This window comes from Blennius ocellaris (assembly GCF_963422515.1).
Source record: "Blennius ocellaris genome assembly, chromosome: 10".
NCBI classification, from domain to species: Eukaryota; Metazoa; Chordata; class Actinopteri; order Blenniiformes; family Blenniidae; genus Blennius; species Blennius ocellaris.
Window position 1 is genome coordinate 3,746,766 of NC_137659.1, and position 25,451 is coordinate 3,772,216.

The following is a 25,451-nucleotide window of genomic DNA, read 5'->3' on the forward strand; positions in this document are numbered from 1 at the left end:
TCCAGCAAACATATATTATGTATGGTATGTTGGTGGTGTAGTGGTTAGCACTGCCTCCTCACAGTGACAAGGTCCCCGGTTTGGAGCCTGCCTTGAGCTTTTGTGACCGTCTGCATCCTGTTGAGGATGTACCAGACGGTCGTCTGCTGGCGTGACACGTGTCGGATAGAGCACTATCCAAAGTGTCCCGGTGTGATTTACATGTATGTTAAAGCCATTAAAAAAAAAAAAAATGCCTTTGAGCTGAACAGTTTCTCATTATCTTCCTCCAGCCGGACGTCTGGCCACGCCGCCTTCCATTTTTAACAAACTCCCCTCGTTTTAGCAGAAAGCCATTAGGCCTTTTTTTGGAAGCTAATTCTGATTAAGATCAGCCCCATTTGTAACTGCCACCATAAATCATCACCGGAGCCATTTAAAGAACCACACCAGCTCGTTTGGGTCCCTCATCCATTACAGAACGACCGAACCGTCCACATTTTTTTTTTTTTTTGGGTGCGTGTGCGCAAGCCGCTGAATCTCAAGGTTGCTCAAAAACAAATCCACACCGTTGTCAGATATGGCTAAGGGAGACTCTGATAGCTGCTTTCATATTTAGTTGATTTGACATTCTGATAAAGACAGGATGTACATTGTTTTTGATTTAAACAATTTTATTCTCATGAGAAGTTAATCCTATGGGTTTTCCTGAAGAACCAATCTGATTGGTCTTTTTTTTTTTTTTAACTCCTGCCAAGTACTATAAGATAAGCCCTATGTTGTTTAAGTGAACCCCTTCCATCCATCCAAGAAGAATACATCTGTGCCACTTGTTTTCTGTCTTCCGTCTCACCTGCTCGTCTTGCTTTGCTCTCGTCCCTCAGTCCTACATGGAAGATCACCTGAAGAATAAGGACCGCCTTGAGAAGGAGTGGGAGGCGCTTTGCGCGTACCAGGCGGAGCCCAACGCTTCCACCGTCGGACTCAAAGACGGGAACGCGAAGAAGAATCGCTCCACTGCCGTCGTAGCGTGTAAGTTATCGAATCGATCCAAAAGGGACCTGGGCATTACATCAACAAGCCTCAACCTTTGATTTTTCCGTACCAAGAATGCATCAGGTTGATGAGAAATAATGGATCCAAAGACAATTAGTGCACATGATGAATGCAATGCAACAGCTTTTCTTCTTTTTCACGAAAACAATCATGACGCGTGATAGGAAAACATACTGAACATACAATATATTTGTTTTAATATCAAATGGAGTTGGATTCGGTTTAACTTGGCCTTCTACAGTTTTTTTTATATTGCCCCCTCGGGAAACGTTTAAATTCCCACCCTTACTTTGAAACGTTTAGTCTTTTCCTTTTAATTGGTATGTTTCCCAGTCTTGAAGATAATTAGTGTGCGAGCTGTTTACCTTTCTCTCTGTAATAATCAGGCCACATGTGCTATTACTCCTACCGTGACGTGCTTGTTCACTCATTTATCTCTGGGTTGTATATGCCTTTGGTTTCAGAATGCAATTGTTCTTTTCAACCTGAAAAATTATGTCTTTGAGGGAATTGATTCCAATCGGTACCTCCAGCTCTAAATCAAGCTCTTGCTTTGACTGTAGAATACCAGATAAAACTAAATCTCAAGATACCAGTCCATCGATTCCTTGTCGGTTCCTTGAAAGCATCCTCAAGAAGGGACTGTTTTGTTTCAGGGGAAGTTGAAGAAATGGTTAAAATCCGAATTAGTACAGTGGTTTCTGCTTCAGCCATTACATCCGCTGATCAGTGGCAGGTTCTGCCTGGATCGTTGAGTTTATTCATGTGCAAAGTGTTTAAATAACAGATGGAAAATTATCCTTATGATGGATGCAAGTCTGATGTCTTTTCAAACGCTATTGACAACGTATTGGAAAAGTTTCCTGACTGTACTTCCTTTGAGTATCAATGTACTTCTGCTTAAGTTTTGGTTTGGTCAAATGTGTAAAGTGGCGACATTAAAAAGAATCACAGCATTATTCTCATCACTTGAGGGATCACAGAGAACTGTAACTGCTGAGCAGAACCAGACTTCATCCGTCACGCCTCCTGATGTCAGTCCTCCAAATATGGTTGCCCACTTCTTTTTTTTTCTCAGCAACTCTCTACAACCCTTCATATTTTCTCGGGCATATAGGCCCCTATTATCAAGAAACTCGGAGCAGATGCAGTGAGCAGAAGGGTTGTAAATTAGTTTCCTATTAAAGCTCTCCTGCACCGACCTCATCAATGATTAAAATTTCTAAGCTTCTGTGGAAATAGCCCATCTGAAAAAGTGCTGTCCCATTCTCTACAACAGGCTCAAGCTTAATGAAATCCAGGTTGTCAGCAGGGAAAGCAGTTTTTCAGGAATAAATTGTGCTTCCTATTTGAAGCACCACTGGCTTCTCCAAAAAAAGAAGAAGGGGAAAAAAAGCGCGGTCTGAAGTGTTTTGCTGCTATCACTGGAGACTTCAGGAGGACTGGTCACTCTGTGGTTCAGGCATGACTAGTTGGTTACGAGGCCGTTTGAACTATTGGTGTTTTGATTTCGCTCACCAGTCGTGTGATCTTCCTGCTAATACAGTGAACACACGAGTCATCTTGTTATGATGGAAAATGTTTAAATAAGTTGTGTTTTAATTGGAGAACATTGTCATCCCAATTAAAATGATGATAGTATGAGTGTAGAACAAAATTCAAGGTTAATTAAAATTTTTCAGTTGCATCTATTCCCCCATCCATCCATCCATCCATCCATCCATCCATCCATCAATAATCTTACACTTTCTGAACTCATCTATAAAGAAACTTTTATGCATCGAGGGGAGTTTCTTAAAGGTTGCTTCACAACAAGCAGTGAGTGTGATCCATTATTCAGATGCATGAGCAGAGTTTATTAACAACATCAATTCTCTCAGGTAAGCCAGCCCATTCTAATCAGAGGTAAAAAAAAAAAAAGAAAAGAAAAGAAAAAGATACACTGTGGAAAACCAGATGAGAATACGTTGTTTTGGTCACGCACCCACTTTAACTTTACATCAAGGGCACGAGTCCTGTACACTCAACAGATATGCAGATTGCTCATTACAATGCATGTAGCGTGGCCACTGAACACTTGCATCGCTGAGACCGAACCTATTGAAATATTTCATTTTTTTGTTCCAGATGATCACTCCAGAATCACCTTGAAGGTGGAGAACAGCCAAGGCAACTCTGATTACATCAATGCCAGCCCGATTGTGAGTACCTCCTCTGCATCCTAACTCCGAGCTTCAGACACCGCCGCCACGCCGGCCTCCCCACAGTCCCCGGCGGGCGCCTCGGAAACAAAGGCGGCCTACCGTTGTCCAATATAAATTTTGACGCAACGCTTGCTTAGCCTCCGTGGCAGCCTCACGCTCCGTGTACGTTCCGCCCAATGAATATTAATGATTGTTACACGGCAAACACCCCGGGCCAGTATTCGCTCGGGGAAGGTGTGGGAAAGGACATGCGCATCTCGCTCCTCATTTGTGAGAATAAAATTGATCTGTGGGGTCTCGGGGAAATGATTGTTTGTGACCTTGGGTTATGCTAATTTGACACTACTTTGTGTTTACTGTTACTGGTGCGCTTGGCGGTCTCTCTCTTGGCGCAGCGCAGATTGAAGCAGCAAAACAGCCCGTAGGAAGGAGAGAGAGGGGAAGAAAGAGCCGTGTGAATTCAGTAAGTGAGTGTATCAATTTGGAAACCAGTGTTGGAATAGTAGGTTTACGTTTCCCTCGAGGCAGATACAGTGGTATTCCATTAAAAGCAACAGAAACGCTATGCATTTCAAATCTGGGCGTCACACCAAAAAAAAACTGGCTGAGAGAGAAAAGAGAGAGGGACAGGGAGAGGGAGTGAAAATAATACACGAACAAAAAAAGACAACCATGTCAAATGTCACATGTTTAAAAAAAGGAGAGAAACACACCAACAAATATACTCCAAAGAAGCACACGCACACATTTATGAGCTCATCTTTGCAAAGAAATGTCCACAGTCAATACAAACATGTGGGTGAGCCCACATGTTTGTATTTACTACATATGAAAGACCAACAAAATGAGGAATAGCATTTCCATTTCACATATGAACACAGAAAATAAATGAGGTTTAGGTGGTGCAGTCTTTTACTCAAAAACACTCAAGATTATGTGGAGTAACAAGCATTGTAAAATCTGTTGTTCATCAATGGATTTGTTTCTTTTCTTGACTGGTTCACAGGTAATATTATAGAATATCACATTTTCTTCACTCTGTAACGTGCAGTGCAATAATTTCAAGTTACGGGAAGTTGTGGTGACTCGTGAAGATTTTATGTAGTATTTTATTGAATATGCTTTTTGAAGCAGCACTGCTGTATTTTGACTTGTAGAAGGTCAAAAAAGCTACGTTTTGGTCGTTTTTTTACAATAAAATGTATTCAGAAAATATAACTGCTGGGGGACATTTGACCAAAATGTTTTTCGACCATTTTTGTATTCTCCCTCTCACATTCAAGGTCTCTTTTACTGAACCAACCATCTTATAACCAATTTACTGACACATACACACAGTCCTTCAGTCCAGAACAGACTCTATGGTTTCCTCACACTTAATCAGACACACACAAGGACACTTCCTAAGACATAATCAATCACTCACACACCACTCAGTCACAATCATTGCGATGCATGTCGTGAATTGATTACACCGAGTTTAAAAATCGCGTCACAACCTTTATTGACAGCTGAATTTGATTAAGGATTCCATGTGAGACAGCGGCTGCTAATAATTTCATCCTGTGTGTACTTTCTTCAGCCTCGCGACGTCTTAACACTTCAGAGCCGTCAACCCGTTTTCAATAGTTGAAATTATTGTCCCAGATGGTGTGCCTCCAGCACTGAGTACAGTTTCACAAATGGAACCCTGTGAAAACTGCTCCTCAGGCGGAAATCTCCTTGTAGACAGCAGAAACGGTGCTGCTGCGCACCAAAAATGATTCTTCTGCACATGCATGAGTAGATGGACAATGACAATGTTTGCCTGGAGAGTGTCATGCCTCCCAGTCCATATTCTCCTGAGACTGGATAGTTATATAGTTGAGAGTCACCTGGAATAGCAATGTTTTCACCATTCCTGCCATTTCCAGGTAAAAGAACATTGTGTTCAAAATGTTGTCTGAAAAGAAAACACTAAAACGATGCGCTTTCACGTGAAATGTCGTGGAAATGAGGCCCAAGACACAAATCAGACAATAAGAAGAACAGCAGGTGCAGAATAGAATTGACCTTAAATGATCAATTACAGGAAGTTGCTTTTCTTGTATACAGTCTAGTGTTCATACTTCTTAAATCGAGCATCTCTCATGTTACTGACAGGAGTTAAAGCAGGATTGTTGAGTTGTTTCTACTCCACTTAACAGTTCGTCAATTATGTCAAATATAAACAGAGCTGTTCTTCACTGGAGATAACTGGCATTAATAAAGCTAATACTAATATCAAATACATGCCATCTTAATATATTGTTCTAGCGTCTCTGCGGTGTGATTGTTTTTAGTTGTTAGCATTCAGGGATGTTGTTTCCAATCAGCTTCCTTCTGCCGGTAGACGCGACGTGGCTGGACTGCAACGCGCAAACCGTCTGACGTGTAACCTGCGAACAACATCAGGCGCTAATGAAAAGAGAAGGGATCAAGTTTTTGGACCAAATTTGAGCACAAAGTTGAAAGAACGACAAAATGCCCCCCCCAAAAAATGGAATGACCCACACATCATAGACAAAGGAGGCTCGGCTTCATTATAGAGGAACAAAGGTTGTTTTTATTTCCCCCGCTTGCAATTAGAGCTAATTCATGTAGCTGCCAGGGCACGGTTTAACCTGGAGATGCAATTAACGCTCATGCAAGAGCACACACACACACACACACTGTGTCTGTCTATGCCATCAAGGTGTCAGACTGGAGTAACATTCTGCTTCATCATCAAACTTCATCAGACAGATCTTGTACACACACACACACACACACACACATGGACGCACGCACGCACCACAGCACATTATCTGACTCCTTGCTCGCCTTCAAAGAAAAGACAAAAAGCCAATAACAGGGATAATTACACATGTCACATCCTCCACTTTTGTTCATTAGGAGGACTGTGTGTGAAAGAGAGGGAGACAGTTGTCCTTTTTGCAATGTCATTAATGGCGGGGTTTAATTCTGGAGACACCCGGAGATGTCAGGAAGCATCGTGTCTCGGTGGAGATTGAAAAGGAGGGAGCGTGGGGGAAACGGAACAAAAAAAGAGAGATGTCAAGCGAGCAGGGGCTGCAGCCAATCTGTCTGTCCTCGTTTATTTCCATCCTCATCGTTTGATTTTATTTGTGACTCCGCATTTTCGTCCACCCCGCCATCTAGCTTTTTTTTTGCTTCCCTTTTCACCTCTATCTATCACTGTGCTTTGACTCAAACCTACCTTTTTCCTGTTTTTGCTCTCTTTCTTGTCTTATTCGATCCCTCAGTGTCAATTTGTGTCTCCTTACCTGTCTTTCCTCGTCTTTCTCTTTTAATTTCCTGGATCCTTCCTCACTGGATGATATGAGACATTGTTCAATACTTTCCCTTTTCTATTGCTGAAGCTCTAACCTTGAATTTGAAGAATTTGGGCATGTGACAACGTTAAGAGAACTGTAACCTGAACAGGACAGACTCAGAGCTAAAATATCCTTTAAATTCAAACATTCGAGTTCTTCTTTGTTGTGGTGCAGAGTATGCATGATGAAAATGTAGCATAAAACCGATTTTAATAGAACTTTCTGGTGCAAAATACAGTGCAATTCCCCCCCCTAAAAAAAAAACGTCTATCACGGGTTGCATCATGCATGTTTTCACAAAGTCATCCTGACTGGCTTTGCTGTTTTTTGTAGCAGCATCACTGATATCTCAACTCGGGTCTTATTTTATGTCCACTACTCTTAAGAAATTTGTTCCAAAATCATTGTTTTCTTTGAAATTCATATTTCCTTGGCCGGATTGGACCTCTTGCTGGCTGGTTTTGGCCCACAAGCCTCATGTTTGACACCCCTGGTATATAATATCTGCAGTGTTTTAATTTGCCATGTCACCTTGTATTTTTTAATGGCTTCCTATGTGTCATGTTCATTAGATGTGCATTATTGTTCCAGCGTTGGAGAAAATGAACAGAGAACCATTAAAGATCATTTAGCATGCGGGAACCCCCCCCCCCCAATAAATCGTCCGTCTTCTCTCTGTAATTGCTTCCAGCTAAATTGGTCTTGCCAAATTATTACATTTACCATACAATTTGCATGGCAATAGGCAGGAGGTGTCACTCACATCCTTGTGAATTCCGCTCACGTTCGTCTCCCGTCTTTTACTTTCAACGCCTCCGCCATCCTTCTGTAATTTCCATTAAGTTAAGAAAGAAGTCTGCGACAGTTACCGCACAACCTCTCACCTCCTCCTTCAAAGGAGCCTCTTTGTGCGAATCTGACAACCGAGAATAAAAAAAGGTGTGCGCTGCAGAGGCAAACTTACATGATAAACTAATTTAAGTTGCAAACTGATGCAGAGGTGTGGGCTTCTCTGCGTTACAATGAAGCCGTCACCGGTTTGCTCTTGATAGAAGTGAATTAGAGTACTTATACCATGTCTTGGGACATTTAAATCAACCTTGAGGAGGACATTCAACCCTCATTCACTCGCTCGAAATGTTTCAATTCCATTGTTTACATTGGTAGCAAACTACCGAGGGCAATTCTGGAGCCCACCGTGGAGAATAAAAGGGGATTTTGCAAACTGACGGAGGCATTCGTAATGCTCTCTCACTGCACCGCAGCATTCTGAGCGTTTCCTGATCGTCAAGGCTAAAATAGGTTTGTTAAGTTTAAAAAAAAAAAAAAAAAAAAAAAGCTTAAACTCAAAGTTGTAGTTTTAAGATTGGCTCCAATAGTGACAGACCTTGAATAGAAGGTAATTGTACCCAAATCTCGGTATTTTGTTAAGTATTCGAGGGCTTCGGGGCCAACAATCTAAGAGTTTTCCACTCCTACGTAATGAGGCGTTCTTACAATAAAACACTCGAGGTGACGCTTGTGAGTCGTTTCCCCCTCGGCTGCGAATGAACTTTCTCTCTCTTCTTGGGGTTTGTTTTGCCTACTATTATTCTTTGTATTTTTTTTTTTTTTTTTTTTAAACTGCAGCACTCTTTTGAAAAACTGACTTCTTGTTTGCCAGGAGAAAAACAAATCTGAGTGAGACAATACAAACACAGGCTGAAGGACGTGGATGTTTTTTTTTTGGACAATGCAGACGGATTCTGCAGCTTGGCATCAGCTCTTCTCGCTTCTCTCCCCACAGATGGATCACGATCCCAGGAACCCGGCCTACATCGCCACTCAAGGTCCTCTGCCCTCCACTGTGGCAGATTTCTGGCAGGTAAACACACACACACACACATGGACATGGACATATACACACACTCTCAACACAAAAATCAATACACTCTCCTCTCTTAAACAAGACTTGGCCAATTTTTATTAGTACAGCAAGCCTCACAGGAGACCGGCTTGTTCTGTGGATGTCATTATTAATCTCTCCTTCACTATAATGCTCCTTGTCTTTACTATCACTGGACACACACACACACACACACACACACACACACACACACTTACACACAATAGGCTACTGTGGGACACATTGTTAATGCATGGGACTGCAGACGCTTTTCCCAGTGTCCCAAGTGTTGGATTGGGTTTGGATGTGAGACGTCGGGGGCGGCGAGTGATAGGTCATTCTGGCCACTCCTGGCATGTGTGTGCGTGTGTGTGTTTGTGTGTGTGTGTGCACGTTCCTGTGTGTTGACTGTTGGAAGAAAATCTCCCTTCGTCAAACAAGTCCCGTCCCTGTTGGACTCGTGGTCGTGCCGGTTTCAGTGCCAGAAAAACGTAATCTCAGGCTTGAGTAGATTGAAATGTAAAATATAGTGTCTCAGTTTGTGGGGGGGGGGGGGATTTTTGTTGTTTTTTTCCTAAGGAAAGGTGCGAATAGGAACCCTTGGACTGCAGCTATATGCCTATACACCATGAGATCTGTTGAAGCTAACATCTTTCACAGCATTATCTTTTTTTCAATGGAGACTGACAGAAGTAAATACTCCTGAGATTGGTAATTTCACACAATTTTAGCAATCAGTTTCCCTCGTGTAGCAGAGGAGGAGCTTCAGACCCCCGGCCGGGGGTCGACTTGTTGGGCGGACCCTCACTTGATTGGAGAGCTGAGATTTTACAAACATGTGCGTAATGACATACCATGACTGCCCCATGAGAGAGCAGCAATTATACCTATTTAGTTTCTACCAGGCACTGTCATGGCTGATAGCAACTTCAGTGATTGATGCACAAAACCTTAAATTAGTGGAGAATTGCCCAAGTGTCTTGTATATTTTCTCATTCATAGTGAAGTTAAATATGTATAAATGAAATAAATCATCACTATTGTCTCCAGATGCTTTCTCTGGAAAATACATTTTCATGTCATGAGCTTGGGGGAGGGGCTGTCACATTTTTCCATCTTCGATTTGAGTAACAAACCCCATTTTATTCAAACAAATGATCACACACAATTATAACTACAATAGATTTTAAGAGTCACTATTTATCTATAAAAGCATACCCATGCAGGAAGACTATGCAAATTCCACACAGACGGCCTAAAAGCCCAGATTGTCGTAATGTAGTATTTTTTTTTTGTAATCAGATTCTTCACTTCACACTTGGTTATTGTACGCTCAAAATATTTTGTTCCTGTCATTTTCCCAAGCTGCTCGCAATCCGCTTCTGTACGACAGCCCGCAAACTCAACAAGCCCACTCCGTAGAAATAAAGGTTGGATACAATAGAGGGAAAAAATGCAATTCAGCTTCGAGTGAATGTGCAGAGGAGGTGGGAAGTGCTGTGTGATGTGTGCACTTTTTGTTTACCAAATGAAACCTTTGCTCTGAAGGAAAACTTGAACATAATTTTATCTGCTCTCAAGGAGCAAACAAATGCTTTTTTTTAAAGTTTAATGATTAAAGAATTTGCATTGTGTTCATAGCTAAACTTGCACATGTTTAAACACTGCGGCGAAAAAACAAATGATTTACAAACACTGACTTGTGGTTATTAAGTAGTTCATTTGGTCAAATTGCATTTAAAGAGCATTTTTTCCAACAATTTCATGTTAGCTGTGCTTTTGCAATTAAAAAAAAGTGATTTAAGTTCAAAATGACTGTCTGTGATCACAATATGCATTTTCAGAAGTACATTTATGTATGATGACAGTTTACAGTAATTACTATGGTTGCTTTGTTGTCACCTTACCTCATTGCATAGAATATGCTTCATTTCAAAATGTATTTGTATATTTTCAGTTTCTGAAATGTGCTTCAAATGAAGATATGTTATCCAAGAAGATTTAATCAAAAATTAACTTAAATTTCTTCACAAACATTTTTTTTTTTTTTTTAAAGAACGGTCTGTGTAAAAATCTGTTTTGTTTCTGTTCGGTTTTTCCAATTACAGATCACACACACGTCTAAACTCAGGGTCATAGACTTAGAAAATAATCAACCACATCTCCCAGATGTAATCATTATGTTACATTCAATTCAATTAATCTCTATTTATATAGCACCACATACAACACAGTAATTTCTAGGTGCTTTTAACAGAGAAAAACCCAACAAATATACTACATGTTGGTAAACGCTTAAGAAGGCTTAATTTAAAAGTATATAGAGAAGAAGCCTGAGTAATGTGCATTGGCAGATTTTACCAAAGTCTCTGAGCTGAAATCACATAAATCGTCATCTTCAGGATGTTTCAGGAACAACTGATCCAACTGCACACTTTTCACAGTGTTTAGCACAAAGGTTATACAGTGTAATTGCCACATCATGTATATTGTTCACATTGCACAAAGCAGAAGTGTCAGAATTTTTGATCGATCAAAATATTCCTCATTCTATGACTTTCATTAATAATTACTGTGAGGCGGTTTTCCAGTGATAGGTTGAGCACTGAGGCTTTATCCGGCCTTCTTGTTGTGCAGTGGCCTGGTTGACTTAACCAGCATTACTTACATCTGATCACTACTTAATCAAAGCTCGGCCAAGGTTATTTCACCGTACACACGGTACAACGTAGCTGACATCCTCCGTGTCAGGCTTCAAGGACTTGATATATTAAACTGTAGAAAGGAGCCCAGCATGCGCTTAACCTTCGTCCAGATAAACACAGATTTGAATTAGAAATTAGCATTTTGACAAACTTTTATGTTTTCTGAGAGGAAACGTCGGCTGAAGCTAATTAACACCATTTGTCAAAAATTTCTCACCCTTTGCCGTTATCGTCGGTTAAATCTTCGTAAAGATGTGCTGGCGCTGGCGTCTGAAAGGCAGCTGCAGCCGTCTCGATAATCTTAGCGTGATGATGTGGGAGCGGTGTTGTTTTATGGCTTTCCATTAACGGCCGACTGTTACCTCGGCTCGGGGTCGAATGGATCTCCAGAGCAGGCCCACCCTCCGGCTGTGAGAATATGACTGCCAGCAGGAAAAATACGACCCATCTCCTGGTTTCGCCGCGGAATGACCCAGTTGGGGAAGGAAAAGCCTCGACAGCAACAGCAATTACTTTTCACGACGCTTGACTTGCTTGTAGTTTCTCACCGAAGTTTGAAACACTAAGGCTGTCTTCAAGTTTTGTTTTTTGTTTTTTTGTTTTTTCTTTCCTCCCACCCTAACTGATGGCTAGCTCACAATTTGCACTAATTATGGACCAAAATCCAAGCATGTGGGTGAGTGACGACACATGTCAGTGTTCCTGGAAGGTGTTAACAGCTTCATGTGAGCCCTCGTTCCAATCAGGCTTTCCAGCACTTCAAGAATACGACTCCCACTCCTACGAATGGTACTTGACAACTTCATAAAGTTGTCTGGTTTCAAGGAACATCATGTGACACATAGATAAAGCGCATAAAATAGTTGTTATTTTTAGATAGTGGAGTACGAGTCGTCAATATGAAATGAATTTCACTTATGTAGAGCATTTCCACTGCATTAGCTTTCCCAAAGTGTTTTACAATCCATCCGTTCACAAACACATCGATGGTGGCGGCTGCCATGCGAGGTGTTCAATCTACCCATCCGTAGGGAGTAATTTGGAGTTACGTGTCTGCGTATCATGGTCATAGACGATTGAACCAACAGCATCCTGATAAGCACCCACTCTCCAACTGAGCCACAGCTACTCTCCAAATGTCAAAGCCAGTACATGTATATCGCCCCCTTTTGGCTTGTTGGAGGAAAATGAGCAGAACCACACCTTTACTGTTACCAGACACCAAGTTTCATTCATCTATCTATCCATCCATCTGTAAAACTTTGTCCAACCAAGACTGGAGCCAATCCCAGCTGAGTGTCGGTGCATGAACGAGACCATGATGCTCCGGCCCTGTCATTGTTTCACATGGTTGTAGATGACTGAGACCAAGCTGGAACAGTATGACCGTCTGCCCCATGCTCTTGTTTTCTAAACTGATCCATCAATCATTTCACTTGAATTCTTGACTGGGGTTCAGGCACCAAATATATTACCAGCAGATCCGTTAAAGTCAAGGGAGCCAGTGAGCCATGACCAGTCACTTGTGGACCACTTTTAATAGATACCCACAAATATGCCCCATCTACTAACAGATGCTATAATGGAGAGATAACTGGGGCGGGGTTACTTCACCTGTTGTTGGTTATAACAATATCCATAAATGTCAGAAATACAGAATCAAATGTATTTACTTACTACCCACATGTCTTTATGAATTTCATGTGATTTACCTGCCTGTGTGTTTGGATTACAGATGGTGTGGGAGAACGGCTGCGTGGTCATCGTCATGCTGACGCCTCTGGTCGAGAGCGGCGTGAAGCAGTGCTACCACTACTGGCCAGATGAAGGATCCAACCTGTACCACATCTACGAGGTAGGATGACACAACAGAAGCGATAGAGCGTCATGGTTTTTCTGATATTCTGATTGTTTTGCCTCGACTACGTTACTCGATTTAGATTCTTGGCTCAGCATTGAGGAATAACGTTCTGAGAACTTGCGTCATGTCAGTCGTGTTCGCTTGCGTCAAGTACAATATAATAAGTATTCACTTTACCTTGCAGGTGAATCTGGTGTCTGAACACATCTGGTGCGATGACTTCCTGGTTCGTAGCTTCTACCTGAAGAACATGCAGACCAACGAGACGCGGACCGTCACCCAGTTCCACTTCCTGACCTGGCTCAACCAGAACGTCCCGGAGACGAGCCGGACGCTGCTCGACTTCCGCAGGTAGCGAACCCACTAAACTCTAAGCTTAGCGCCTTCTTTGTTTTGCAGTGTTTCCCCTAAAGAATTGTTTTGTTCAGGAGAGGAAGATTGCCCTTATTAGCATCCATGGTTTTCACACCCCCCCCCCTACAAGATTCTGCCAATTATGTTCTCCAAACAAGCACACAAAGCTGCAAACACAGCCTAGCTATCACGCCGTGACTTTTACATTGGAATGTGTGCATAAGTGAGAAGATGGCATTCATGCAACCACACAGAGTTGTTTTCTTCTGGCGCTCGCCAAGAAATAAAGGCTCCTCAACAGCGTGTTTAAAGAGTGTCTTGGAAGTCATTTGCATTTCAAGTGTGCAAAGTACTTAAGCCTGCTTTTAGTGTTGATGAAGAAGGTGCTGAGGTTACAGAAGAAACTTTTTGAATGACGTATTTTGAAAGAGTCCTTTGGAAAGGGTTGTGTTTTAATAGCAGGATTCTTTCCAGGGATGTCTAAAGTCTTGTAAGATTTCTTTTTTTTTTTTTTTTTTCTGAAAAAACATCCACCACAGTCTTATGTTTTTGCTTGAACAAAGACTTAATGGTAAGTGGATCTCATATAGCTTTTCTACTGCTTCAGCAGTCCCTAGAGTGCTTTGCACCAAAGGTAGAGGACAACTTGTGTGTATAAATAACAATTAGCTGGGTGGTGTTTAATGGGAGCTCAACATATATGTTTCCATACCTGCCATTAGCGTTTTCCACGCAAGTATTACCACAGGAAAATGCCAATGAGAGGAACACCAAACATGCATGATGGGTTACCTTGTTATCGTGTGCATGGAACTAACTATTTAACTCCTGGGTCTTTCAAGTGGGTAAATTCTGTAAAATTCAAGAAACCAACAGTTTTTAGTGTTGCTGCAGCGGGCTCAACCATTGTCTTTTTCTTGGGTCGGGTTTTATCATCTAAAGTACATTCCCCGCATTCATTTTTTTCTATAAAGTAACGTGGGTACAAGATGCATATTGAAATCGAGCGTGTGTCTTTTAGACGTGGTTCATTTTAAGGGCATATTATTATTATTATTTTTTCATATAAAACAAAGAGAGGCTATTCAAATGCCCTTCAGTTAATGTGGAAAGGCTTTAAGAGGCATCTGTGGCTCCCTCGCAACATAATCACTTTAAATCCCTCACTTCGGCAGGAGTTTTGACTCGTGACCCCGAGACGCAGGGAGAAAAATATCTGTATATCCTCAAACGTCCCGGGCATTTTCCAGTCGATAACGACGCATTTCAGGATGTATTGAAGGAACTCGGCCGGAGCGATCCTTTATCTGCGCGCGCCTTCATAACCGCTCCCCCGTACCTCCTCCCCCTCCTTCGACCTCTTTATAAACTGATATACTGTCAGGCTACGTCAGCCCCCCGCTTTCTTTTCTGGCTTAATGTGGATTTTCTCCCGACGTAGGCTTTATATATAGTTTGTGGTGTCGCCGTTCAAGAGTGATCGTTTGTGGTCACAGCTATTAAAAGAGGGGTTTCTGGTGGGGCGTCACCATCCGCCATCAGATCAGAAATATTGCCTTTGCTCGCATGGCGACGGGGTCAGCGCAAAATAAAGCAAGTGCAGAAGGGGGGGAGGGGGGGGGGGGTGTTTCTCACTTTTATTGCCACAGATGCAGCACTTCCACAGTGGCGACCTTCCCTTCTCCGTTTTCGGGTGTTTTCTTTCTCTTTCCGCCTCGGTGGTTCTTCAGGAGGCTGACCGGAGTATTGCTCTATCCCTCATGCTTGTGTCCCGGCATGTCGTCCGCTCACGCCGGAACTCAGCGACCCCCGCTTCCGAATCCCCCCCCCCTCCTTGTTTTACCGGCTAACTAGCGGTTGCCAGTGTCATTTTTGTGATGTTGCAGCTAGTAATATAAGCCCAGTTGCATAGTCACAAAAGTGATCATTGGAGACTGTGACTCTACAACCAACATGGGTCCTCCCCCGCCTCACCTCCTCTCTTCCCCTCCTCTTTCACTTCTTATCTCTTCTCTTTCCTCGCTGTGCTCTGTGACCTGAGATTTTTTTTTTGCTTGCTCATGGTTTGCTTGACTGCCTCCGAATCTCCCGTCCAATCTCCCCTCTTCTCCCTCTCCCCATGCCTTCCTTTCCTTTCCTACCGTGTCTTTGTCTTCATCTCTCACGCCCACTATCCGTGTCCCCCCCCCCCCCCCCCCCCTCCTCCCTTTTGCCCCATGCCGATCCGTCTGTCTATGTGCACTCAGAGAAAATCTGTCTGCAGACTGCACACATCTCAAAGTACTGAGGAGAACTGAACCCAGATACGGTGCTGAAAGATGAATGAGGGAATTTAAGAAAGAAGGAAAGAGTCTGGTCTCTCGCCTTCTCTGCATTCACTTTCTTTAAATGTCAAGTGTACAAGGTGTTGTCATTAAGCTGCATTCACATTTATCCGTGAGGTGACAAATTAAGCTGTTTGAATAAATGCATATGTTGACACATGTTAGGAATCTTTACTCACACAGACACACACACACACACACACAGACACACACACAACCAAAAGACAATTATTTGGGCTAGTATGGAAACGTTCCAAGTTCTTTTTTTGTTTTTTTGTTTTTTTGCATCTCCATCATCATGTCTTTCCCTCTTTCCCTCTCTCCATCAATCTCTTTCCTCTCTTCTGTGTCTCCCTCTCTGCTTTTGATCCGTCAGGCTTGAGTCTCTCTTACGGGGCATCTCCTTTGAATCTTTCACCCCCCCCCCCCCCCACCCCTCCCACCCTGTGCGCCTGTTGGTGATTCTCTGCTGGCTGTTGCCATGGTAACATCACTTTTGATTGTCTGCAGTGAGCTCTGACTTTTCAATTTTGTGCGGGGCGGAGGATGGAAATGTGTGTTTTGTCGTGTGCAAAGACTTTCTTTGCTTCAGCTTTTTGGGGATATTGCTTGTAGTCAGCGGGCGAAGTAAATCGAGATGGATGTATTAACACAACCTTACGCTGAATGACTGCTGGCTTGATCTGTTTCTGATTTATTTGTATGCATATTACAAGATGTCTTTGAAAAGGCATGTAAAAGAAATATTGCCCTGTTGGAGAGTTCTGAAAAGCCTTAATTGAAACAAATTTGCCAAGTGAATGTATTTGGTAGCTTCTAAATTACCTTCTGTTTCTTCTGAGTTAACAATAATAAGTTTATGTTAAATGACAACAATTTCTGCCTCCCAGTCAACCTTTAAATGGACACACTGGACAATAAGGGGTAAAAAATTGTTTAATCTTACCATCGAACTCCCCCCAAAGTAAAATCTTTGCACGCATATCCCTACATACCGTATAGTTTCCATTAGAAGAGCACTGCCTAATAGAAGCACACCTCCTGTTTTCTCAAAGATTTTATCACCACTTGGTAAAATATAATTGTTTTGTAGTCAGAGCAAAAATGAAGAAACAACATACAATTTCTTTTTTTTTTTTTCTCAAGTTTTTATATTCTTCACACCGCTCCTCTTTGGGCTGGGGGAGGAGTCATTCATTCATAAATATTATGTTGTCGCAGTATTTAAGGGAACTCTACAATGCTTCGTAGCTGCGGTACGCCACACCACTAGGGGGCAGTATGATGGTCTACGAACCCTATATTTGAATATTTGTAATACTATTCTGCCTCATCCCACAAAATTGATAGCGTAACTAATGCTTCATTTACGCGACAGTACAAACACCTAGTTGCAATTGCGTTTTCTTTTCAGAAAAGATTTGTGTTTGCACAGCAGTACTTTGGAAATGATATCTGTTTACACAGAAACGGCAGATATACGGAAAAAGCAATGACAAGTTTTGGTTTTCACTTAAAAATATTGTCATTTAAAAAGCAAATTGAGATCATTATGAGTTGCACTAATAAAATGCTTTATTTTAGCTGTACAGACATTTCACTGAAGACTACTGGAAATGAATAATTTGTTCAGCTTCCACCAAACTCCTACGTTATGTTGTGTCCTCACATTTCACTCAAATAATAAACGACCTTAGAGAATTCAGCTGAGGAAAAGTGAAGAAAAAAAAAATAGTAAAGCCCCATCACTGCAGGTGCGACTGACTGATGCATAATGGATCACACACACACACACACACGCACGGGGTGCTTTTACATAATGTGTTCTGGCTGAAAATTGTTATTTAGAGTTACCACCATGAAATAGAATCAGCAATGATCTCCAGCTGGGATCAGACTCTGTCTTCCTACGTCTATCACGGATAGACGTTGCTTGTTTGTGAAAATCCACTGACTGCGGAGCTTTTTGAAGAACGAGGTGTGAATTTCTCTTATTTTTCACAGTCGTAACAGAAGAATGTTGTTTTCCTTGCAGGAGAACCTCGTTATACATTCATGACTGCATCTATTTTCAATGTACACAAACTTGGATGGAGTTTGTATAGATTATGTTTTACGCTTCTACACTCATATGTTTTGCACTGTCCAGGGGCTGTGTTAAGAAAATGACGTGAATGCATGTGAAAGACACGGGCACATATGGTGTTGACCCTTTTATATTGTTTGTGTAATTAGATGTTCTGGTTTTGGGTTTTCTTGGTGTATATTTTACATGTTCGAAATAAAAACTTCAAATCAAGTCAACAATTAGCAAGGTTTTGGTTCTCATAACTCATATTGGTCAAATGTCTTTATTTTGATTGATAACTGGAAAACAAAACATTATTACTTTGGTTTCTTATAGGATTTTACCACTCATCAATTTGAAAAATGGTGTGACCGATGAATGTTCGATATTCTTTTTTATAAATTGTGTCTCACTTCTGTTTTCTACATTGCTTTGATCATAATTACAATAATTATTAAAGTTTAAGCTTGGAATAATTGCAGTTGAGTATCAAAAAAATTGACAATGATCAATTATTTGCCATTTGTCTTGACATCATAAGTGGTGGTCAAGAAATGGAGAACAGGTCTTTCTTTCCTAAGGAACATTTGGAATGTTTAGTTTTTTTTTTCTTTGTTTTCCTGTCCCCGACACTACGCCTGTGATGTTAACACTGACTCCTCCTTTCTGTTCTTGCTCTTTGTAGGAAAGTTAACAAGTGCTACCGGGGACGCTCGTGTCCTATCATAGTCCACTGCAGGCAAGTATACTCACCATGTCCACTTGTGTAACAGTTTGCATTTACCGTTGAATAAAATGCATTATGTTTCAAGGTAGTCTGCAATATTCTGGCAAACTACCAGAACCCCGTGTTTACTGTTCGTTGGTGTTGTCTGAAGCTGAACTCGATCGGCTCCCTCGTGGTTTTCCGTCTTCCCACCGGCCGCTCCGTCAGTTCTTCAGCACTTGGGGGATGACGGGCATTTTAAACCAGCGATTAGCCGAAGAGTTGTGATTTAATTGACAAACTGTCCACGGAGTAGGGCAACTTTTAATTGGAGCCACTTCAAAGTTTGCCGTGTATCGGTCAGAGCCAGTGGGCGAGGGAGAGAGAGAGAGAGAGAGAGAGAGGTAAATAGAAGTAGGTAGTGTGTGTGTATATGTGTGCGTGTACTCGCATCTGCATACCTGCCACCACCTGAGGATATAACTCAGACCGGCGAGACATAATTAAATTGGTATTTAGCAAAGAAATCTGCCACAGTGTTTTGTAGAAACATCCTCCCATGATTGGATTAAAAAAAAAAAAAAAAAAAAGATGTCTTCTGGAACAGCTTGGCCTGACGTTTGTCTCCACTAAATGATCTATATTCTAATATGGTTTAATGGCACCTCCACTATGCATTCCTGAGCTAAGCTGCCAGGCCACACCAGAGTATTAAACCTGTGAGCACGGAGAGAGAGATAACCACTGCAGCTGGATCGCTTTACATTACCTCAGGTAATGTTACGACCTTATGAAACTCTGCTTAATGACTTTAGTGTAGGTGCTAGTTGTTTTAGTGCTGTCTGCATATGAGTTTGATATCTATATAAAGCCAAGTGATTTGAGTACAGACAGCAGATGTTAGGAAGTAAAGTCTCTTCACATGTTTCAGCATCCTCCCAAAGCGGATCAAATCAACTTTTTGCTTTTGATTAAAAGGAACTCATTCTTTAGAATTCTGTTGAAAAAGCCACGGTTGCCCCTTTCTAAAATACATTGTTATAAATGTTCTCCATTTCAACTTCAGATGGATCCATTACTTTTGTCTTTATTGCTTCATTTTCTCAATTTTAAAGGAGAGGGAAAAAAATTGAGGCTTTAATGTTGCACTGAGCTACTTTTAGCTGTAATTGTCAGACAAGAAGAGACATGATTGAATTCTTTTTAGGTTTTTGATTTCGGGACTAGAAAGGAATTTGGTGTAGCTTTGCGCACTTGCAGTTCACAAGCGACGGCAGGCCTGTGGCCGCTGTTAAAACGAGATTATCAATGAGGACGAAAGGGTTGCAGCAAGACTCCTTAGCAGGAGGTAGCAGTAAATGCTCGGTTTCAGCTGCAGTCACCGCAAATAAATGAGGACGTACTTCAAATCACAAAGCGAATCCTTGGACGACAAGAACACCGCCCCTGAAGATCAACAGATGATTCATTTTTCTATCAGATGCTACTGGGTTTAACAGTTTTAACATTCTAACTCTGTCATCCACATAAAACATGGGACTTGATTTATGACTTGAGTTTGCTGTGGCATTTATTCACCAATAAACACCGCTAAATGGTGCATTTACTGCCCCTCTGCCGCCCTCGCAGCTCTTTTTAACCTTCGCTGATCCCTGGATAAGTTACAGTCTTTTTCATTGCATGTGGTCAAGCAAACTCGTACAAACATGTCACCATGAAAGTATTTCAAATAATTATCACTGGGCGTGTGTCTGGGACTTCCATTTCAATTAAGCAGATTATCATTATTTATATATACACATTAAAACAGAAACAATTAATGATCTAGAGACAAGTGTATTATTAACCTTTTAGGAAGGGAATGTATAAAACAGCCAAGTTCTCTTAACAAAGTTGTATAATATGGAAAATTAACGATTATGAATAATGCTAATATGAGATACACAGGTCTAATTAGATGTGTAGTACTTCAAATAATGTTGTATTTATTTTAAGGTTTGGTAAATTATTACAGGCAGACATTGAACTTATCATCTGTACTTTTCAAAACAAGGCTAAACTTTGACTCCCGGTTTGTACGTTTTGTATTGTTTTCGGTTGCTTTCATTCCTATGTCAAATGTAAAGACTGAATTGGGCAGCAGAAGAAGACAAACACTGTCCTCGGCGTAGTATAGGACGACGTTATGACATTTGAGCGATGTGCCCACGCCGCCGAATCGCTCGATTCACTCAGTCCATGCCGACTCTCGATTCCCATCCGAGGTGTGTGTGTGTGTGTGCATGTGTGTGTGTGTGTGTGCCCACAGAAAGAGTCGTCTGCGTCTCAGACAAACTATCTTCTCCAGGCGAACTGACAGCAGAACCGTCGTGGACAGAAATAGGTTTTTATGCAGGCTCAGCAGGAAGAAGCCCAGTCGGCTTGTGTGTATCGATTCATCGTTTCTATCGATTTCGCCCGTCTGCTACAGAGAGCAGAAAGTTCACAGTGACACCAGCGCCTGGTCAATCATTATAAATCCAACTGGAAAAGTTCAGAGCATATGAATCGCAGGAGCTTTGGGAAATGATGCTGCAGTATGAGTTGCGTGAGGGAAAAAAATATAACAGATTTAAAGTGTAAAATTGAAATAGATGAATAACGCGGCGGTGACAAATTGATGCGTTTCACCGACTTCGTCTGTTCCGTCGCCGGACCAACGTTTCTGACCTCATGTTAACTTAATGTGCACTTGGATTTGAAGGGAGTTTTCTCAGGTCACCAAACACCAGTGCTGTTTAAAACTTCAGGTTTCCACACACTAACACACAACATTGAATGTTAGTCCACTAACTTCTCAAGTACAATGCCTTGGAGCAACCATAACCCATGAAAGAAGTTGTACTCAAAACTTCATTCTGGTCATACTACATGAATAATACACAGAGTTATCTATCATTTGTATTTTAGGGTACTTTGCTTTATTAATACTGAACATTTTCATTTCCGATGGAATCACATGCAGCTTTCCTACTGTGTTTGAGCCTTCCATCTGCACATTCAGATCAAACCACAAGTTTGCAGCATGAATATACCAGTGCTCTTGAAATGCAAGCGCACGCGTCTTAGGCTCCATTCACACGACAACGTTTTCAAGTGAAAACGCCAAACTCCGCTAAACATGCGAGCCCTCGAAGCACAGTAGCAATCAAAGAGATTTCGGCAATGCACAAAAACAAGATTCCAGAAAGTGACCAGGTCCATTGTTTCATCCATCCCGACATATAACTAGAACTACACCAACGCTTTGATTGTTGGTTAACATAATTTACTTAATTCCTGAAGGCAGTGTTGACACATGCTGTAGATGATAAACATTCTGGAAATTTACAATAGTACCCAAGCTCGGCAAAAACTTCGGAATTCGTAGGCGACGTCTGATATGCAGAGCAAGGCAAAAAAAAAATAATAATTCCGCCGAAATTCATGTAATGCACCAGAATCTGTTTTAAAACATGTCGATATTCTCTCTTGTAATCTCTGGACCAATCAAACTGCTTTTCTTATGCCCCAAAACACCAATCGTACCCGCAGCTGCAGTAATGAAAAGATGGAGAAACTCTCCCAATGTGGAGACTCTTTACTTAAACCTCACAAGCTATTTTGTCAAAGCCGTGCTTGCGAAGCCATTTATCGCCCTAATGTATACGGAGAGCGGAGTGAAGCAATCAGGCTGAGAAGTGATTCAAGAGAAGAGCACAGATGCAGAAATTCAATAATCACACAGCAGCTTTCGCCCTTCCTCCATCTTCTTGCTATCTTGTCTTTTTCTTTACCCTCTTCCCCTGGCTCTTTCCACTGTGTCTATCATTTTAAATAGAGTCAGAGGAGGCAGCAGACATCTTGACGTGTTTACTCACAGCCCTGAGGCGCACACACAAACACACACACGCACGCACACCGCATATCTTTGATCACTTTGTAATGATCCTGGCAAGGTGCAGCGATACCAGAGATCTGTAATCACACTGTAATGACCCATGTGAGGTGTAGCTATATTAATCCACGCACACACACACGCACACACACACACACACACACACACACACACACACACACACACACACACACACACACACACACAGAGGAAGAGAAAGAGAGCAGAGTGTTCATTTCCTTCGCTTCCTTCCTTAAAAGTAACTACTAATTGCCAAAAAACCTTAACATTTGAATTAATCTAAACCTAACCATAAAATGTTATGATTAATGTCATGAGGACTTGATTTATGTGTCTAAGGTTAGGACCCACAATGTGGGCAAAGCACACACACACACACACACGCTGGTACTGCTCAATTACTGCTGAAAATAACTAAGGTCCCAGTGAAAATGAAATATTCAGGAAGGATGGACTCATGCCAGCACTTGTGCACATGCTCAAACATGCACACATGCATACACACACCACCCAGCTGAGCTTGTAGGATTACACGCCAGCCCATGAAATAGACCGACAGCGGTGCAGACATCAATTTTCAACACTCGAAATAAACCCGAGGAAACAAAATATTCCCCACACATACATTACAAATTGTAATTTATTTTTACTCACTGATCTGTGCGTGTGTGTGCGTGCGTGTGTGTGTGTGTGCGTGCGTGTGCACGTGCGCGCGCGTGTGTTTTAGATTGTGTTTACATCAGTCGGGATATATTTTGACATTATTTAATTTCTCACTAAAAAGAAAGCACTACAGCCGTTCAGTTCCATAATTATACACCTTTGAAGTTGCTGATCCCCCTGAAATAGCATTAGAAGACTCATAAACCTCAATATATCAAATCTCTCTGACTGCTGCTTGAGCTGGAGTCAAGTTGTGTCTGTCTCCACTGCCAGAAAAGGGCACAAAAACAACAGTAGCGCGGATACGGGAGCGGATATATTGTCAGAGGAAATCCGTGGGTGTGCGTTACTCACGTTTCAGAACTTAACAGTTCCGCGGCTGCTTTGAGACTCACTTACATACCAGTAGACCTGCCAAGTTTTGCTCAACATTTTGGAATGTGATTTAAAGGAACTTCATGGGTTTCCGATCTTCATTGGAGTGTCGACCAAATCAAACCAAAAACGACAATATTAGATCATACAAGTTAACCTAATAAAGTGGTCAGCGAGTGGATGATAGCAAAAAAGCCCTTCTTTCTTGTACATAGTTTGGATATAAATTAACAAATACCACGGTTGTTGTTGGTTCAATCTTTTTAATGCGATGTCTGTGCTGAAGCAAACACCTATTATTAGTTCTATCAATAAGAAATTTGATGTCCAACGGTAGAATATTTGGAGGCTTTCATGCCATATGGATGTCAGGGAATGTCTTTGATTTTAACAAGGTAAAAAAATGTTTGAAATGTGTAAAATGGACTTGACACACGAAAAGTCATCAGATCATTTGATGTTATCAAACAAATTCGATTAAATCTTAAAGGAAATTGTGGCAGATTAAGGTTTTTAGAGAAAGAGGTAATAAAACATGGGGCTTGGTTATAATGTCCTCGGTGTTAGTTTAAAAAAAAAAAGAAAATAGAAAGACATGTCCTCACTTTGTAGCATGTACAAGAACACAGAAGCACAGATTCAGAGATGATGTGAGACAACCACCCACATTTAAACATCTCTCTCTCTCTCTCTCTCTCTCTCTCTCTCTCTCTCTCTCTCTCTCTCTCTCTCTCACTTGCTCGCCCGTACAGTGATGGATCGGGGAGAAGCGGAACCTACGTCCTGATCGACATGGTCCTCAACAAGATGGCTAAAGGTGGGTGTTGAATTTCATGCCCAAGGTTAAAAAAAAACAAAACAACTTTGTATCTGGCATGTACTTTCTCCTGAAATATTGTAGCATCCAATGACTGCCTTATTTTGTAAAATCCGCTGAAAAATGGGTTGTCAAAAGCTCATTGCTTCCCCCAAGGACTCACAACTTGTACAGCCTTCAGAATGCATGTTTTCACAAACTCACAGTTTGGATTCGATGCTAATGCTACTTCCTAATCAAGTAGGTAGTCAACTCTTACTTCTGCGTCATTGATCTGTGGACTCAGGACTCCAAACCAGTGTCAGTGAATTAATTAGAAATGCAGTATACATGTTTGAGAAAGTTTTCCTTGTGAATTTTCCACTTTGCAAGGTCATCACACACAGACCAGTGGGCTAAAAAAAAAAAAAAAAAGTTTGTCGTTATACTTAGGTGTTTGGTGTATCTAACTTTTGAATTCGAAATGAATGCACAAAATTGCAATATATACAAATAATGTCTTTTTCCTTTTCTACACCCGGTGAGTTTCACTTACTGCCTCTGAGCCAAAGAACTTGGATAATAGGGCATATTTATATTAGTTTAAAAGCTTTACCACTGCATTTCTTGAGTTTAATGGGATCTGGTTTTGCTGTGCCGCTGTGCCTGAATGTCAACAGAGAGGCTATATGTGACTTTTAAATCTTTACAGTGGCAGAAAAGCTACAAAATGAGGGGGAGGAAACAAGAAAGTTGGAAACATTTTGTTACTGTGCACGCTCCACCTCGGATTAACCGGAACTGACCACAGACATTTTATTTGAAATGCAGTCAGGGTTCCTCGCCACAGTGCCTTTTGCGGCACAATGTAAGTGCATGATAATTACTATAATTACAGTATGATGTAATAAACAGTGGAGTAATTACCTGGGGGACCGAATATTTCACAGAGTAGTGGCAGGTCGTGCCATAATGGTAAAATAATTGCGGTCTCCTGAAGTTATCTTAGAATTTAGTCACTTTGTTCGCGGTTTGGAATAGTTTGTTTCTCTTGCGTCTTCTCTCTTGCTTCTTCTTTTCTGGCTTTCACACAGTCGTATCTTTTATTTTTAGATTTTATTATAATATTTTATATTCTCACCGTCTGAATTATAACTTCTTCAACCACACGGGGGACTCACG

At 41.4% G+C, this 25,451-nt stretch overlaps 1 protein-coding gene across 1 annotated transcript in view; it reads left to right on the forward strand.

Moving 5' to 3' along the window:
* LOC308135094 (receptor-type tyrosine-protein phosphatase N2-like) overlaps window positions 1–25,451 on the forward strand; it is a gene marked incomplete at its 5' end in the record, with an annotated part of 199,749 nt that overhangs the window by 167,540 nt on the left and 6,758 nt on the right. The window contains 7 exons of the mRNA XM_080502967.1: window positions 864–1,011; window positions 3,163–3,236; window positions 8,382–8,459; window positions 12,921–13,040; window positions 13,231–13,397; window positions 18,478–18,531; window positions 24,226–24,290. Coding sequence (XP_080359093.1) covers window positions 864–1,011; window positions 3,163–3,236; window positions 8,382–8,459; window positions 12,921–13,040; window positions 13,231–13,397; window positions 18,478–18,531; window positions 24,226–24,290 — 706 coding nt within the window. The remainder of the gene's footprint in view (window positions 1–863; window positions 1,012–3,162; window positions 3,237–8,381; window positions 8,460–12,920; window positions 13,041–13,230; window positions 13,398–18,477; window positions 18,532–24,225; window positions 24,291–25,451) is intronic.